The sequence below is a fragment of the Zerene cesonia genome, chromosome 22, assembly GCF_012273895.1.
Source record: "Zerene cesonia ecotype Mississippi chromosome 22, Zerene_cesonia_1.1, whole genome shotgun sequence".
NCBI lineage: Eukaryota > Metazoa > Arthropoda > Insecta > Lepidoptera > Pieridae > Zerene > Zerene cesonia.
Window position 1 is genome coordinate 4,299,860 of NC_052123.1, and position 17,837 is coordinate 4,317,696.

Genomic DNA, 17,837 nt, shown 5'->3' on the forward strand with positions numbered 1-17,837 from the left:
AAAAAAGATAATTATGGGTATGGGGCAGATATGTGGGAGCAATGAGGGCAGAGCTGGTCGTTGGTTGAGGCTAATCTAAGCTACCTTGGTATCTTAGGATTCGGAAGGGGAGAGAATATAGATGGGGCAGAATTGAACACCGATTATATATAGGACTAGCGGTCTGCCCCGTCTTCGCCAGTGGTACATATTTAGCCTAAAGCCTTCCTTAGTAAATGGACTATCTAAAACTGAAAGAATTTTTCAAAACGGAACTACTTCCTGAGATTAGCGCGTTCAAACGAACAAACTCTGTAGCTTTATAATATTAGTATAGATAGGATTGTTTGTCTAAAACCATTTTACGTGATTTCCCCAATTTATGAAAAATTCAATTGTGGATTATCTGTATTAAGGTCTCTAGAGAAATAATATTTTTAGCGTATCCCAAAAATTATTGCTTGCTTAAATAAATAAATTTATTTAACATAAATTATAGGTACAGCGGTGACTACTCAATGTCTTCGTCGACGACCTCAGCGAGCCACAAAAAGCCGAAAGAGATACAGCCTAGATATCTAGACATATCTAAATATAAATCTGAGAATTCGCCCAAAAACTTCCTGAGACGGGACCCGAGCAAGACGTATGTGGGGGTGCTAAATAACAATGAGAAAAATGTTAGCAAAGGCAGCGCTCAGCATTATGAAATGGGTAGGTTTCATTTGATTGGTTATTAGTAAAATTTTAAAAAGATATCATTTCGTTACAACAAATTGTATTAAATTTTATTTATGTTTTTATTAATTGGCAATATTGTTAAGGCACTATTTAGATTTCATCCTTTGACTTTTACACAACATATTTTTCTATCGTAGATAAGTTTAATAAATAATTTGGTGCCAACAATCGGCCATTTTCTTTTTTTCTATATTAACTGTCAATGTCAATATGGGAAATCTTAGCTTTTCCGCTTTTTAAAACAGCAAACCTAAAAAAAATATAAAGATAGACCATTGTACATTGAAAAACTTTATACGTTTCCTTGTGTTTATTTTAAATCTAGTTCAAAATTACGATTTTTAAAGGTGTTTTTATTTCTTTACATTATTTATGTAGTGTTCTGATATAATGTTCTGTGAAATGGAGTTTTGAATCCAATAAAAAGCATATTTTATTCCAGAACAAAAGAAACAAGAGTTAGAGAAGTGGAAACGAAGGGCGTCGTACGATCCACGCAAGGCGGCGGCGCTCGGCAAGTCGACTAAAACACCGCCCAAGACTGCGAGGTGAGTTCTAACTCTAACTCAAACTCATTTTTTTTTTGTGTTAATTATCACAAAGGCTTATAATTTATGACGAATATATTAATGAATTTCGTAAGTTCAAACTCAAAATTTTTATTCACGTTATTTTTTAAAAGATTTTATGGAGTATTTTTTTTAGCATATTTGCAATGTAAATATATGAAACTGGATTGTTAGTCACAAATATGTAATTCACAGATAGATTAGACCGTAAACATAATATATTTTTTATGATTTGTGTTGACTATAAAGTTGACCATAAACAATTTGTTTCAATTTAATCAATGGATTTTTTTTATTGATAATCAGACTAGATTAAGATTTTGTTGATAATTTAAATCGTTATTTTGATGTATTTATAAAATAATATTATGATATATGTAAATATCTGCATTTATTTGTACGATATAATATTTTCATACCAGATTATAATATAGTTTTATGTTCAACTGTTACCTGCTTTAGTAGTTTCTTTTGTTTTTCTTTTATTCTTTCTTTCTTTTGTGTTATAAATTTCGATTAAAATCTATTTCTGGTGATTAATACTTAGAAAATATAGATTAAAGTAACACATTACAATAAATAAATGTTTAATACGATTAATATCTTGCAAATTTTAGAGCGTGACAGTTGCCAATATGCATGCAATTCTGGCTAAAGTGCCACGGCGGCCATCTTGTATGATTGAGGTTAGTTAAATGTCAAATTGACATTTCGAGGGAAATTGGATACTCGTACTACTAATCCGCACAATTTTTTATCGCAAAGCTTATTAATATTTTTGCTTACTCATTACGCTAGACAGTGTGGGTTTATCATATTTTCGTAATAACTATGTAAATACCCAAAGAAATGTGGCGATGATTTGTGATTTACTGATAGTTGACTTCACATGTTTCAAATTAATCACCTCCTCATTGGCTTTCACCATTTCAGGAGTTCAGTTATGTGTTTTTTATTCTTTTTTTGTCAATAATTTTTATATTATATGTTTTATAACTAAAATATTCATTTTCAAAGGAGGTTTTTGAGAAAGTAATAAAGTTTATGTAATAATAAAAACGTATGCAACTTTTCCACCATTTATATAGTTTTTGTTTTACCAAAAAAAAAATTATGGTTAAACGCATTGTTATGAGTTATAATATTTGATTAAAATTTTCAGATAGTGTACAATATATTATGTGAAATAATGGAAGGTCGGAGTAACTTAACACGTTAAATGTTGTCATTGCGAAAAATCTCTTTTGTAAATTTATTTGTTTAAAGCTCTTTGTACATATGCTTTTAAAACAAACTTGTAACCATTATCTATTATTAAATCTATTTTATTTTAACAACATGAAGATATTTTACACTTTAGTTTGTTGTTCTCCTTATATATCATGGTAATTTAAATTAAGTAAATACGAATTTTGCAGTAACGTTTTGCGATCGCAGTCATTCCACGGGCCGGTGCTCTCGCCGAATCTCCGCTACCAGCCAACGCCGGCTCTCATAAACGAGTCATACGACGCTTCGAGCGATAACGACTTCTAGGCGTCTCTAAACGCCAATGTGATAGTGTTGTGTTAAAATATTTATTTATAACGTGTATCCGAACGTGTTTTGCTTTACCTATACTATAGCTGTCATTTTGCCGCCAATTTAATGCAACATGATTAGGGGATGCTGCAATTTTTTCGTTTTTTTTTTTTTTAAATACATCGCACAAAATATGCAATATGCGTGCACGTTTCTTTTTATTGTATAGTATTTACACGGTTAATGTATCGAATAATTTAAGATACAGTTAAATTTATGTTAAGACGATGAATCGGTCTTAAGTATACATTTCAGGTATAAGTAGGTATTTAATATATTAATTGTAGTCGGCGTCCGATAATAATGAATGCAGTAATGAATTTGTAGATTATACTTGCTCATATCATATATACATCGATTTATTTGTTTAATTGTAGTGATAGCTAGATTATTTTAGTAGTGCAATAATTATACATCACATCGTTTTCGTTAGTCGTAAAACACCGAGTTTATTAGTATATATCTATTAAGTCACTATTGCAATCTGTGAAATTGATCTACTGCGATTTTTTTTATATATAGCAACCCAGAAGTATTAAGTTTATGGTAATTTGTATAAGTTTTTAAATTATATTTGGCTTAATGAATAACGATGTCCATTACTTTAAGAATTGATGACTAGCACATGTTCCGATTATTATAAAACATTTTATCCTGCTGTAAGCTTAGAAAATTGTCATAATAATTTATTTTGATGCGAACAATTTATATTTTTGTATTTAAAAATCAATACTCAAATCGAAAACAAATTTATAATTTAGCTATGTATACTCGTGTTAGAATTGAATTAAGTAAGTACACACGGTTCTTTTTTAGCTTTCAGTATTTTTGTACAAATTATAATTTACATTATTATCTGTTATATGAGATTAAATATATTTTCTTTTTATTTTCCCACTGGTAACAAAATGCAATTTTTACTGTGCTTAAATGAATAAATTTTGATTCTTTCCCGCCTAAAAATTAACATAGGTTATCTTATGTTTGTCATGTCTATTAAAAAGTCGAATTTCAACATAAGCCTGGCCTTTGTATTGGTTTGTTGTTAAATTATTATTGTATTCGCTGTAAGCGTAAGTAGAATTTTTGTAATTGTATCAATGTTAAGCATTTCATAATTGTTTAAAAGGAAAATAAAAGGAAATTGGAAATGAATTTTTGCTTTTCATTTTAAATTTTAGATGACGTCTACCTAATAAAATCCTAGGTTTAATTAAATGGAATTATGCCTTGTGTCTCAAATATAATATGTATTTGTGATACACCTATTTCCAATTTTATATTACATAGAGTCATAGAGCAATAGACTTTGAACGTTACGTCCATACGTATTACTCCACGTAATAAGGGGTATTTATAAAAACATTTTTGTCATTTTTTCGACCTTTTAATAAATAAGCCTAACTGTTTACGGTCGATGAACGTCTTTATTATATTCGTCGATGTTAATATCTCATCATATTACGTGTAGTTTGGATTTCTTAACTCTATAGCTAGATTATATATAATGCCACAGATAACATAATACCATAGCACTATAGTGGTATTTTTGTAAGAAAACATGAACTAACGGTAATAGTTACAAGATGTCCCAATTGGCACGTATTTGAAACTTTATATGCTTCTAGTTCTGGTCTGTTCTATATTTTCATTTGAGAAGATTGAGGTAAACGAAAATTCATTTAAATGCAAATGTTGCCAGGTGAAAAATAAAACAACATCACATATACATTAATTTATCATTTATTTGCGATAACCAATACACTTCGCTCATAATACTTTATGAACTTATACAATTTATCCATTTATATAATAATTTTAATTTATTTATATCTAACATGTTTACATTTCCATATCTCGAAAACAAAATAATTTGCAATGTAAATTAATTTCGTTGTCCTTATTAATATCTCCAGTAAAATACATAATTAACAATTACATAAAAGGATTATGTACCGTGGACTCATTTAAAAATATTTATTACCTAAATAAATATTTTTCTCTCATCGCAAGGGAGCATAGAGTAACACTTATAAATTGTCTCTGGTTAAGAAAAAAATTATTTCGCTATAACGTTTTTTAAATAATTATAGAAGCTGTTTAGTAACAACTGCTATGATATCTCTAAGCTTAATATCCTTAGGTACAAATTAACATATAACTCGATACATTTACTAAATACTCTACTCATTTATCTAATAATTTAATTTAAAAAAATATTGACAACAATAAACTCATTTTTATATATATAATGTAGTGCGTCGTTGTAATTGCGTAGTATGAAATTGTATATGCATGCAAATCTATTCAATACATTTTAATAACTCTCGTAAGAATGGTATTTACAAATTGCCAAAATACTATACTGGCACAAATTTCGATTAAAACTTATAAAATCACCTCATAGTTCGCCATTACCCCAATGCACTATGTAAAATTATTTGTAGTTAATCTTTAAAATCTCCCACAAAATGTGGTAATTGATTCTTAAATTAAATCACTTCTCAGCTAACGCAGCTGTACTTTTATATATTTTTTATACAACGAGACAATAAAAATCTCAACGTAACTTACTTTTAAAAATATTGTGAAAAAGCTACCTCGAAAATTAAACCTGTACATTTTTCTATTTTTGAGATTACTCCTAGAAGCAACGTTATTGAGGCGTTTTAAAGTAATGTATTTTTTTCTCTGTTTTTAATATGAAATGACAAGGGAAGGTTTGCTTATGCTTAAGAATACACAACATTTTGGATAATTTTAAAATTAACTGGTGGTCACAGAATAAAAATATCGATAGTCGATGCATTTCATAAAACATACACGAAGGAATGTTTTTGCTAACGCGCCAAATTTAAATTTGACAGATAAAAAAACAGAATAACATTTTAAAGTCACTTTTAAAAAGGAACTGTAATTCTTTCAACCGGTACTACGTCTTAATCACAACCTTCGTAAGCAATATAACAAAATAAATGTTACATTCTAAAGGATATTAAAATAATTACTATATTGAGCAATAGGAAAGTGACAATAAAACGTTATTCATCAAATTGCATCAAAACATATTTTGAACATGAAAAGTATTTTTTTCTTTCATGATGGCAATAAATTTCAACTATTTGCCATATATAAAATGTTTAAAATTTTAAAAACAATATTAGAGAACAGATAAAAAATATCTTTTCTATAATTCAATAAACTGAATATTAAGAAAATACTTTGCGCAATCGGTTCAAATCGATTGTTAAATAAATAATGATAATGAGATTTTTGTCTACGAAATAAATCCTAAATTAAATTTGTTCAATAGTTCTTACACAATAATTTATGCCACATTTTATATACACAAGACAATAATATTAAAACTTACGCTCGCAAAAGAAATAACGTTTAAAATAAATTTGGGACATAGGAACCATATAAATTAGGAACCAAATAACAATCTCAATGAAATCCATCGAACAATAAACACTTCAAAATTAATTTATAATTAATACCAATACATTTTGTTTGGAAACACCCCAAAATAACACTATACCCTGTCGTTTCATGCCTCGAACAAAAAATTAAATGCTTGCAGGCTTGAAATTTGGCACTACTGTTACAAACGGAAACAATATTTAAATAATACTCTCCAACTCTTAATCTATCTTAAAATTTAATTAAAGCATCCATTTGTGATTTAACACATATCTCGATACATATATCAATAAATATTATGTATATATTATGTCTGACTTAAAATTGCAGGTCGGGCGGGATTTTGCGTATTTTAAAATGAAAACAAAACAATATTGCCGTCTCTCTCTACGCGAATACCAATGTATTGTGATAGAAAGAGACAACAACCTTTAAACTTCATCACACCCGCGTTTTTAACACATTATAATACATGCAATTAATTGCTACGTTACAACTACTATGACTGTCTATTTTTTCACATCGTTTAGGGCGGATTTACACAATTTACTACTTTTTATTTTATGTACAAATATTTTAAGCACTACTTAATTTAACATTTAATTGTGGAAGTGATGTGTCGATTTGAGAACCCCTCGACGATGTATATAAGAAAATAACAAAAAAAAAATTTTCAAAACGTATTTGGTAATTCTTCTTTCGAAAAGTTCTCAATTCAAAAATCCTTGTCATAAACAATGCAGATTCGTCAGGCACTAATATTATTAACTTGATTGCGATGTGCGTATTACGTCATATTGATATAAAACATTTAATAATACATATATTTATATCTATGACACCGCTAAATAATAGAAATGCTACAAGCGAATCAATCATTTAATACAAAAAAGTAAAAAACAACGTACACGTAGAAAAATTTTATTGTTCTAATTTTTTATGCAAAACATTGAGCAAATTGAGCGTCCACATAAAACTATTTATATCTCTATAAGCAACAGGAAGCCGTTATTTGTTAACTTAACGATAAATTATTTGTACAATCGTCTAACAAAAATATATGGATCGAAATCAAACGATAATCCATCGATATTTACAACGAATTGTCTCTGACGGCAACATGGCGCCAAAACACGACATTGACAGCTGCCAAGCGGCCATCTTGGGACATTGAACGCTTTTTTTTTATTTTTCGGCTAACGGTTTAACAACTGATTTCGACATCGACCTTATCGCCCTCGCTACCCTGTTTTTTGACTTTGCTCTTACTATTCACGATATTTATGTCGGGATAACTTTTATTTCTCGAGTTTCCCTGCATGCTACCGGAACCGGATGAAGTGTTATCGCTATCAGCGTACGGCACATCCGTCAGGGGTCCATTTAACAAACTTGCAGCGGAACTTGACTGTTTTAGTTTTGATTTCTCATCGCTTTGCTCTGTAACTGTTGGTAAGTCGTGAATAACTGCCTTTTTGGGGTCTATTTGGATTGTTTTCGACTCCGACAGTTTGTTTGGAGTTACGACATTTATGTAAGGGGGTAGAATATTCATGGTTGTCAGGTTGACAGATCCACTGTTCTTTTTTAGTGCGTTTAGGTTTTGCTCCAGCTGTGCTGCATCTAGACACAGGGGTTTCGGTTTAGGGACTAATTTCGGTGGTTCTTTGGCCCATGCGTTGATTCGAGGGGGGTCTGGCGAGGCTATTGGAGCGGTTTTCTTATCAATTGTGAGGGTGTTTTTATTTTTATCCGGAATTTTCTTGTCGGGGTTTGTTTTGTTCTTATCGGGTAATATTTTATTGTCTGCTTTCGATTCTATTGCAAGTGACAGCACATTCTCTGGTGGCTTTGGTGAGGTGGGGGTGATGCTTATTAACTTTTCAACCTGTGGAAATATGGAGTGTTAGGTTAAAGGTGCTAGAGTAACTGGGGCATACAAATAAATGATAGCTTTGATAATATACTTTCTCCCTCCTGAAATGACATAATATTTACATATTTACACAATAGCTTACTGCTAAGAAAATTATTAAAGACTAACTGCGCTCCGCGATTTCACCAAGTAGGAAGGAAGTAGGAAGTAGGTAGACTACACAAAGTTAGATTTCTCTTATAATTCCTGACGATCCTGATTAATTTAGAAAAGAACAGATGAGCTTTTTTATTTATTCTGTTTAGATAAACACAAGGAAGAAAGATCCAGAGTTTTTAATTACTGAAACACATACATGTACATAATTCGCACTCCTGCGCCAAAATATATATTTTTACGTGTTTTATTAAGAGGGCAAATTAAAAAAATCTAACAGGACATTTCTCGGACGACTAATTTCAAATATATTTGAATTATTTCAATTAGATTTAGTTGATAAGCACAAAACATTTAAATTTGATACATACAAAAGAAAATTTAAGAAAAATCCTTACTCCAAAATTTAAACAGTCTTACTAACTAGTAAAATCAATTATGAATATTCGAAAATACTTAAAGATCAAAAAAAAATTTACTAAGTCTAAATTTTTAATTCAATAAATCATTTATCTCACAGTGGGTCCAGGTTCGATGCTCGGCGCCTTCTCTGAGGCGCTTTTCTTTTCTATAAACGACGTCTCCCAGATGGCCGGTTTGTCTGTCTCTGACGGTGAGTCCTCGTCCATAGATGCCACTTCTACTGAACTTAGCAACCTGATGATTGTTTGTTTGTTTATATTTTAATAGTATTGGAGTTCTACTACTCTTGGTAGATAGATCAGCTGAATTGGATGCTGTTTTTTTTTAAGTTTTTACAGTGTTACAAAGTTAACAGTAATGGTTTAACAGGATAAAAAATGCTACCATGCAGCACAAAATTAAAACAATGATGGATTAAATTTTAGATTTAATTTAGTATTTAATCTATTATTCTGAGAACAACACAAATGGAGGTTAAAATATTATATAACAAGATAATTGGGGCTATTGCAGTATATTACAGTATATTTTTCTGCAAAATTAATGAAAAAAAAAAAAAAAAAAAAATATGTAAATAATAACAAACCTGTCGGTGGAATTAGACGGCAGAAACTTTGTGCTGTTCCTCGTCTCTGCGGCGGAAGCAGCGCAGGCCTCGCGACGTGCGCTCGCGGCCGCGGCCGTTGCCCGAATGTTGCCATATTCTGGTGATGCTGGCGGGTAGTTGGAAAGTTATGTGATGCAGATAGCTTTTATAGTACAGTGCTTACAGAGAATCTAACATTGATGAGTTTGTAGTGTTTTTACATGCTTGCAGGTAGTTAAAAATTTTGTCATAAAGTAGAGACAGTTTGTTACAGTTGTTGGCAAACTATTGTCTAAAAAAAATCTAAAAAAAATGAAAAATTTGAACAGCAGTTTTCGAACAAGAACGAAGAACGAATATTCTTAATATCATAAGCTATGAATTCCAATACTATTGAAGCAAAACCTTATATATATCTCAGTACTCTGCTCTATTGTCTATAATCTAAAGGCTTTAATAAAGGCAAGAATTGACAAAAATCTTAATAAAACCTTAGAAATGTCTATGTTACCTTTCAGTAGAGGTGGATATGGTGAATCCTCCATTTCTTGGCTGTCCGATGTCGCCGTTGGCGCTTTGCTATGAGGTACCAACGGATCCGTTGGGCTACAACGTAAAATATAAATTCTTTTCTGTCATATCTTACATTTATTGTGAAAATTTTTCATTAAAGTTTTTTATATATTTTATATAGTTATTGAAAAACTTGCGTTGTTTGATGAAAACTTCTAAGATTTAAACTTAATTTTGGAACATTAATTTCAAATCTAAATTGAGTAGACACAATTCTACCCGTAAGTTAATATAGCCTATTATTTGTCTAGTTATCACTTTTAGGTTTATTGTATTAGTCGGTGACCATTTATTTGTTAGTTTAAAGACTGCAGGGTTTCTAGGCATTCCTTTTTTGCTCTGTCGTAGGAGCTGTAGTTTTCGTTACTAAAGTTTCCCAAATTATTATTAACATATATCCATCCGAAAATCAGTGATACCATATAAAAATATGATTTTTTTTTTACAATTGGGAAAATTTAGTATAATCCTGTTTGCTGGGCTATCTTCTAAAATATTTAATAAACAACACACGTCTATAGATTTTGGATACAGACAATCAATAAAATCTCAATTGAAAGATGCAGGAAAAGATATCTCAGCATATCCTATTTAGCTAAACAACATCAAATTTAAAAGGGTGTGCTAAATGTATTTGAGAATGTATTTGAATAAGAAATATTTAGAGTTAATCCCATAAAACGCTGATCACTACCAATAATTGATGTAACACTTATTTAATTTAAGATTAATTCTAAAGAAAATTAGTGAATCGACTAAATAAATACATCCTTGAGAGATGCCTCATATTATTTTAAGATCGTATCAAAAATCATACAAACCTATTGGTTTATCATAGACTTAATTTCATTGACATAACTTTCATTGATATTACGTGTTAGATTGTTTTTGTAGAATAAAGAATAGATTTAAAATATTGTATTTTTATAACAATTTCCTTAGAACATAAGAGCCTTTTTTGTATTTTGTTTATATAACCTGTGCACTTTACTATTTGAATTCTAAATAAATAAATTATTCCGCAAATAAAAGGCAAGTAATCAGCGTCCCACGGTCGTCGTTACCTATCGTCCGTCGTCTGCTCCTGCGGCGGCATCGGCACGAGGTAGTCACACGCTGACGACCGCTGCCAACACAGCGCACGTGAATATGCAGGGAGGGCGTTTATAATCTATGGTCTTGCGTCACTGTCACCGTGACAGTGATAGTTATACTTGAATTCGATTTCGAATTTCTAATGTTAGGGGTTATTTTTTTTAATATAAACGAGATTAGGTTTTAAAATGCGATCTGGTTTTGTTTGATTTTCGTAAGATATTAATGCAATAATTTCTAATATGTTTATTTATCTTTTATTTTGACTCTTCTTTGGTATTCCTTCTTTATAGCAGCGAACACTAGTATTAAATTAATTTAAATGTTTTTCTCTTAACAACATCATATTAGTAACAAGACCACCGATCATTATTTTTATCGACCTCCCTGTATCTTCACTTTAAAACTAATCGTGCATTAGAAAAACATCAGGCTTTATAAAAAAAATACGATATCTCATTTTCACTGTACAATTTAATTCAGTTAAATAATGTTTTATAAAGCTCGATATTATAGGGTTTAAAATACAGGTAAATTCCCGCTATAGCTACTATGCAAGTAAACAATTATTTTCTCAAAACCGATAAAAAGAGATACTTTGAAAAATGAAACGGTTCGTGGTTAATTCGAATTTCGAAAAATGACCGTTAATTTAAAAAGCATGCAGTGACGTTTCAACGTATCTCTCTAACTACGGGGTTACTATATCTATGCAATTTTCATACAAGGAAAGGGCGGGAATTTGAAAAGTTAAAAAAGAACAAAATTATAGGCAAGTTCATGCGCCACTCCCAAGCACGCCAATCATTTACACTAACATCGATTTTATATAAAAAGACTCTATTTACTTGCTTCTAGTAGCCAGAGCGAAAACGTTTGGAAGAAAAACACGGTTATCAATTAGTATATTTAAATTTTCATTTAGAATATTATTTATTAATATTAATAAAGATATATGGATGTATTCATGATTGAATGATGTTATGATCTGTACAGATAAAATATAGTCTTGAACTGTCAAAAAATTGTGACCAAATTGTATGCTTTTTAATGTTCGTTTTGATTTATTTAAGAAGAAATGTTAAAGTGATTTGGTTGGTAACTTTAGCTATAATATATTTTTCTGTGATCCGTAAATAATTTTTTTCATATTTTTATGGGTACCTTGATTACATTAACATATCAACAAATATGAATAAGGGTAAAAGAACTTTGTTGATCAAATGCTTACAGTCAAATATTTACCTACAAAAGTTTACTTAACAAGTATTTTTTATAAAATATTGAATTTCAAATTGTTAGAAATAGACCAAATTTAAATAGGACCCTACTATAGACCACCTTAAAAAGTAATCGTCAAAATCGGTTCACCCAGTCGAATGTTCTAAGGTACCATGCAAAAAAAAATCCACTCGACTCAATAACTTCCTGCTTTCTTTTGACATCGGTTGAAGATAGAAACTATACGAAACTATCACAGACAATTAAAATTTAAAACACACTTTTAAATCGTTGTTTCTAAAAATTGTCATTCATCTAAATTTGTCATCTAAAAAAGTACCAAATCACTTTAACTCGGGACTTTTATCAAATAAAGCATAGCACATACCGGCATTCCGTTGAGGTGGTCGAAATAGTCGTGAGTGAGAGGTATGAGTGACCTCATCATTGGGAGGGGGGCGCTCGTTATTTCTGGATCCTAGTAATAAATAATTCTAGATCTTAGAACCTTGTTAAAAAGTTAGAAGTATATATTGTTTTCTGCATGAATATCGAAACTGATAATATAAAGAGGAAAATCTGCGTTTTTATGTGTATGTTTGTATTATTTTCACACAAAAACTACTGAACCGATTTCCGAAATAGTGTTACTATTAAAAAGTTGCATCTTGACTGAGTGACATAGGCTATAAATGTATTACGGGCGAACAGCTAGCCTGTTATAATTTTATGTATTGTTTACTTTTCGCACTAATTAGAAATAGATTTGTAAGAAGCCATTGATTTATTATTCAAGTTCGAATGCAAGAAGGTTTCTAATTATGTTATATTGATTCGTCGTATATGATTAGTCCCAATGTTGATAAAACTGACAGTAAAAAGAAAAAAATCCTTTTAGCAATTGCAGTAAGTAAGTTTTGCAAAGAGATACAATAATGTACCACAGGGCTCTATTCTTGGCCCGTTAGTTTTTCTTGATTCTATTAACGATTTTACAAAACACCTTCAGAGTAATGTAATTAAATTGAATACATTAACAAATTAAGATACATTATTACTTTACTATAAGTAGAACACAAAAAATAGCCTATATTTCGTTTTCGTGATATTTTCCATGATATTATTTAGTTATGTTTCATTACCTGCAAGAATCTCTGCAGTCTATCGAACATCTGCGCAAAGGAGGGTCTCTCTTCGGGGTTGGGGTTCCAGCATTCGCACATGAGACGGTACACGTCCGCGGGACAACCTGGGGACATTGATTTAGATTAACATTTATGGATAAGACTTTTAAAAAAATAATTAATATTGTTTATACATAATTTGTTTATATCTACTAGTATACCTAGTATAAAACACCTTAAATTCATAATGTCATACATTTCCGACTGACGGGTTTGAAGAAAAATGTATGAAAACCTAATTAATAGGTTTAACTGAAATAAACAAAACTTCTTATGTTAAAACTCAACTTCATGAGTCTCCTTTTGTAAAATAATTTTTGTTATATTTAGCAACTTATCCTTACAATTAAGGAAGAACAAAATAAAAGAAATTTTCATAAATAAAACAGATATTGGTATTAACAAAAAAAAAAAATCTTTTTGTTTTGTATTTTTTTTTTATTAAATATATATTTTTCGTGCGTAAATAAACTCACCATAAGGCTTATCAAGCCTGCCACCACCAGAGACCAACTGCATCACCTCCCGATTGGAGCAGCCCGTGTACGGCATCACGCCGAGGGAGAACACCTCCCACAGGAGCACCCCGAAGGACCTGGGGTAAAATAAAGGCTTAAATTGTTTTTTTATGATGATTTATGAAACGCTTTCATATGGTCAGAACTAGATCAAATTTAAATGGGACCACACAGGAATCACTTGCTTTCAAATAAATATAGGATAATCAAAATCGGCTCACTCACACAAAAGAAAGGTAACCAAAACAAAGGAAATCCATTTGTATTGAGAGTTTTCACCATTTTTTTAAGTACATACATATTTAAAAGTCGTTTATAACGCCTAATTCCTAATTTAACTGCATTTTTTACGATATTTAATCGAGTGGCCAAAAGGCCAAAAAATTTAAATCAACTTCGTCGAGAATACAGACAATATTTTTTATACCATCCACCAAATCAATTTAGTCGAAACTTTAGACATCATCTAATTATAAGTTGAACCAATCCAACCATCCATCAACTCACCAGACATCCGTCTTAACAGTAAACACGCCATCTATGTACGCTTCCGGCGGCATCCATTTTATCGGCAGCATCGCTTTCCCGCCCTTCCGGTAGTAGTCCGCGCGGTAGATGTCCCGCGCCATGCCGAAGTCCGCGATCTTGCACACGCGGCCCGGCCCGCGGGACGTTAGTAGGCAATTGCGGGCCGCTATGTCCCTGAGAGATTAACAATTTTTTTTTATACCCACACTAAGCTGTGCCCCGCAATTTTATCATCATGGTACCTGATATTATATAGCCTAAAGCCTTCTTCAATAAATCGGCTCTCTAATACTTAAAGAATTTTTCAAATCGTTCTCGTTATTCCTGAGATTAGCGCGTTTAACTAAACAAACACACAAACTTTATAATATACTTTCAGCTTTATAATATTAGTATAGATTACATATCCATTTTAAATACAATAAAACAGCGGTCAAAAATTACAATCGGGATAAATTTGTAAAAAGAAAGTTTCTCCTTATATGCTGCATTATAATTACAAACTACATTTCACAAAATGACATAATTGAATAAAATTTATTGAATTTTAAATAAGACCATTTATCAAAATAGGTGAGTGTTTTTCATCAATAAACTACTAAACTACTAATGGGGCTCGAAGGACCACTCACCGATGTATGAACCGTTGCGACTCCAAGTACTTGCAGCCCTTGCATATGTCGAGCGAGCAAAGTATGAGGTCCTTCATAGTGAGCGCACTGGCTCGATCCGGTTTGGGCCGGTTGTCGCGCAGGAATTGCTTCAGGTCTCCCCCTCCCAGGAGCTCTAGCACTATGAACCTGGAAGAGGATTAGTGTGATTTAGAAATGTAAACACTTTTATGTACCATAAGTTTTTTCTAAAACAACATTGTCTACCTATATGTGGTTAGTGTGTTTCAAATTGTTAAACTAGCTGCGCCCCGCGGTTTCACCCGCGTAAGTCCGTATCCCGTAAGAATATTGAAATAAAAAGTTGCCTATATGTTATTCCAGTTGTCCAGCTGTCTACGTACCAAATTTCATTGCAATCAGTTCAGTAGTTTTTGCGTGAAAGACCAACAAATACACAGACATCCTTACAAACTTTCGCATATATAATATTAGTAGGATTAAAGAAAACTTGATAAAAGTGGCTTTAATTAATTTCCTTGCAGGTGAAATGGATGGTAATTTGTCATCGATATATTTATACAACCAGCTTTTGCCCGCAGCTTCGCACGCGTTAAATTCGGATTAGTTTAATAGATGTTATAATACAAATAAACCTTCCTATTGAATCACTCCACTTATTACATAAAGCCTATAAATCTGTTTCAAAGATTTAAGCATACATAGGGACAGGTGGAGCGACTTTAGTTTATACTATGTAGTGATTATGAAGTTGAAGTTCAAATGTTTGATGCATACAAATTTTGGTCGACCTACTTATTTTATTTATTGTTTTATTTTTTTTATTAACTGTACTTTATCGTCACTTATGGCGCAAAACTTTAAAGATCATAAAAAACATTTCACGCCTATAAACGTTTATCATTTATGAATTTATTCTTCGATTTAAGTTTATCAAACCTTCAAATCTTACTGTATTACATGTACATCTAAATAATTTTTTTCCATCTTTTTTCCATACTTATTTCCCAACTCACCTCGGATGCCGATCAAAGCAGACCCCAATTATATGCACAATATTGGGATGATTGAATTTCGCCATAATAGCGGCTTCCATCAAGAAGTCAGATTCTGCTTGGCCAGTAGACAATTCCGGCAGAGTTTTCACAGCAACTGGCATTTCGACCGTGTCGCCCGGCTGGTGCTTGTACAGGCCCTGGTAGACCTCGCCGAAGGCACCCTGGCCGAGAGCCCTAGGGAAATTACGAAGAATAATTTTAAATTGAGATCAAATTAGCAACAGTATTTCAATTAAAATCATACATATTTAATTTAATCATTTCGAGAATAACTTGAAATTTATGATTTTTAGAAATTTTGAAAAAATAGAAAAAATTTGATCACGAGGCAGGATTCGAACCTGCGTATCTTGCCTAACCGTAGCAACGCCTAGCCTCTCGGCCACCCGTGATCCTGCCACAGTAATCGAATTTCTTCTACTCTTTCGGTTTCATGTGCCTAAGGGGCACCCCGCGCCATCTATTGAGATGATTAAGAACCATCACAACCAATACGAAACATTATTTCAATGATTACAATATTGTATCGATGGAACGCGGCCTTTGTTAAATTTAGTTTTTAGTTTTATAGCATTGAAATGCTTTATAAATTAGAAATTTTTGTGCCCCTTAGGCACATAAAACCGAAAGAATAGAAGAAATTCGATTACTGTGGCAGGATCACGGGTGGCCGAGAGGCTAGGCGTTGCTACGGTTAGGCAAGATACGCAGGTTCGAATCCTGCCTCGTGATCAAATTTTTTCTATTCTTTCAAAATTTCTAATTTATAAAGCATTTCAATGCTATAAAACTAAAAACTAAATTTATGATTTTTATTAATTCTGTATCTAAAAGTCTTATTCAAAATTCCTTACTTTATCAATTTCAGTTTCTCCCTCGCCACTTGGGGCAACCCCTTCACATCTACCCCCAAGGGGCAGAAGGTCTCGCTCCCGTAGTGGGGGTTGAACGCCATGCCCAGTGCCCCATCGGGGGCAGCGGGCAGGTTGTGCAGTTGCACCGCTTGTTCGCGGAGACGCTTTTGATGCAACTCGGCTTCTTTTTTACGCTGGTATTTGTTATCTGTGGAAGGGATGATTTTTTTTTCAAAGCCATTTAGAAGTATGTAGATTTTCGGATTAAATTAACTTGTCACGTGACATATAGATCGAAAACATAACATTTTAGATTAAGGATCTGTTTTGAATACTTATATAAACTTGTATTTGACTTAACCATTTAATGAAATCTATATAAATCAGAAAGAAATCTATATATATTTTAATTTATTTATTCCTTAATAATTAATTGATTACTTTTAAACAATACATAAATATCTGGACCTTGAACGGTACCTTGTGGCACACCTCAAAATATCAATTGTAATTGCCTACTAGTAATAAAATTGTTTAAATTTTTAGTATTTATAAAAATAGTCACATATATATAAAACATAAAACTTTTAATAAATAAATTACAGGTAATATTAACTTACACAAATGCAGACACACGCACGGCACAGTGACCATGCAAACAAATCCAATGACGCATAGAACTATGATAAGAATCCACCAGCCCTGGGACCAGGCTTCTTCCACTGCGGAAAATAATTCATTTTTATTAAAATGTGAGTGGTGGAGTGGTGGCAGTGTTGGTGGTAGTGGTATTTACATGAAGGGTTTGCTTATTATCGCGGGACTCGAGCACGCTTCGGC

At 31.8% G+C, this 17,837-nt stretch overlaps 2 protein-coding genes across 2 annotated transcripts in view; one reads left to right on the plus strand and one right to left on the minus strand.

Annotated features, from left to right (window-relative positions):
• LOC119835962 overlaps positions 1–3,725 on the plus strand; it is a 41,957-nt gene extending 38,232 nt beyond the window's left edge. The window contains exons 7-10 of the mRNA XM_038361095.1: positions 29–32; positions 479–693; positions 1,163–1,268; positions 2,708–3,725. Coding sequence (XP_038217023.1) covers positions 29–32; positions 479–693; positions 1,163–1,268; positions 2,708–2,825 — 443 coding nt within the window. The 3' untranslated portion in view covers positions 2,826–3,725. The remainder of the gene's footprint in view (positions 1–28; positions 33–478; positions 694–1,162; positions 1,269–2,707) is intronic.
• Positions 3,726–7,481: 3,756 nt separating this feature from the next.
• LOC119835963 (ALK tyrosine kinase receptor) overlaps positions 7,482–17,837 on the minus strand; it is a 26,703-nt gene continuing 16,347 nt past the window's right edge. Inside the window, exons 19-31 of the mRNA XM_038361096.1 lie at positions 17,618–17,719; positions 16,998–17,205; positions 16,102–16,317; positions 15,086–15,253; positions 14,433–14,627; positions 13,884–14,002; positions 13,366–13,472; positions 12,612–12,701; positions 10,972–11,033; positions 9,846–9,940; positions 9,335–9,461; positions 8,844–8,982; positions 7,482–8,181 (exon numbers count right to left, since the gene is read on the minus strand). Of these exons, the coding sequence (XP_038217024.1) occupies positions 7,498–8,181; positions 8,844–8,982; positions 9,335–9,461; positions 9,846–9,940; positions 10,972–11,033; positions 12,612–12,701; positions 13,366–13,472; positions 13,884–14,002; positions 14,433–14,627; positions 15,086–15,253; positions 16,102–16,317; positions 16,998–17,205; positions 17,618–17,719 (2,312 nt within the window). The 3' untranslated portion in view covers positions 7,482–7,497. The remainder of the gene's footprint in view (positions 8,182–8,843; positions 8,983–9,334; positions 9,462–9,845; positions 9,941–10,971; positions 11,034–12,611; positions 12,702–13,365; positions 13,473–13,883; positions 14,003–14,432; positions 14,628–15,085; positions 15,254–16,101; positions 16,318–16,997; positions 17,206–17,617; positions 17,720–17,837) is intronic.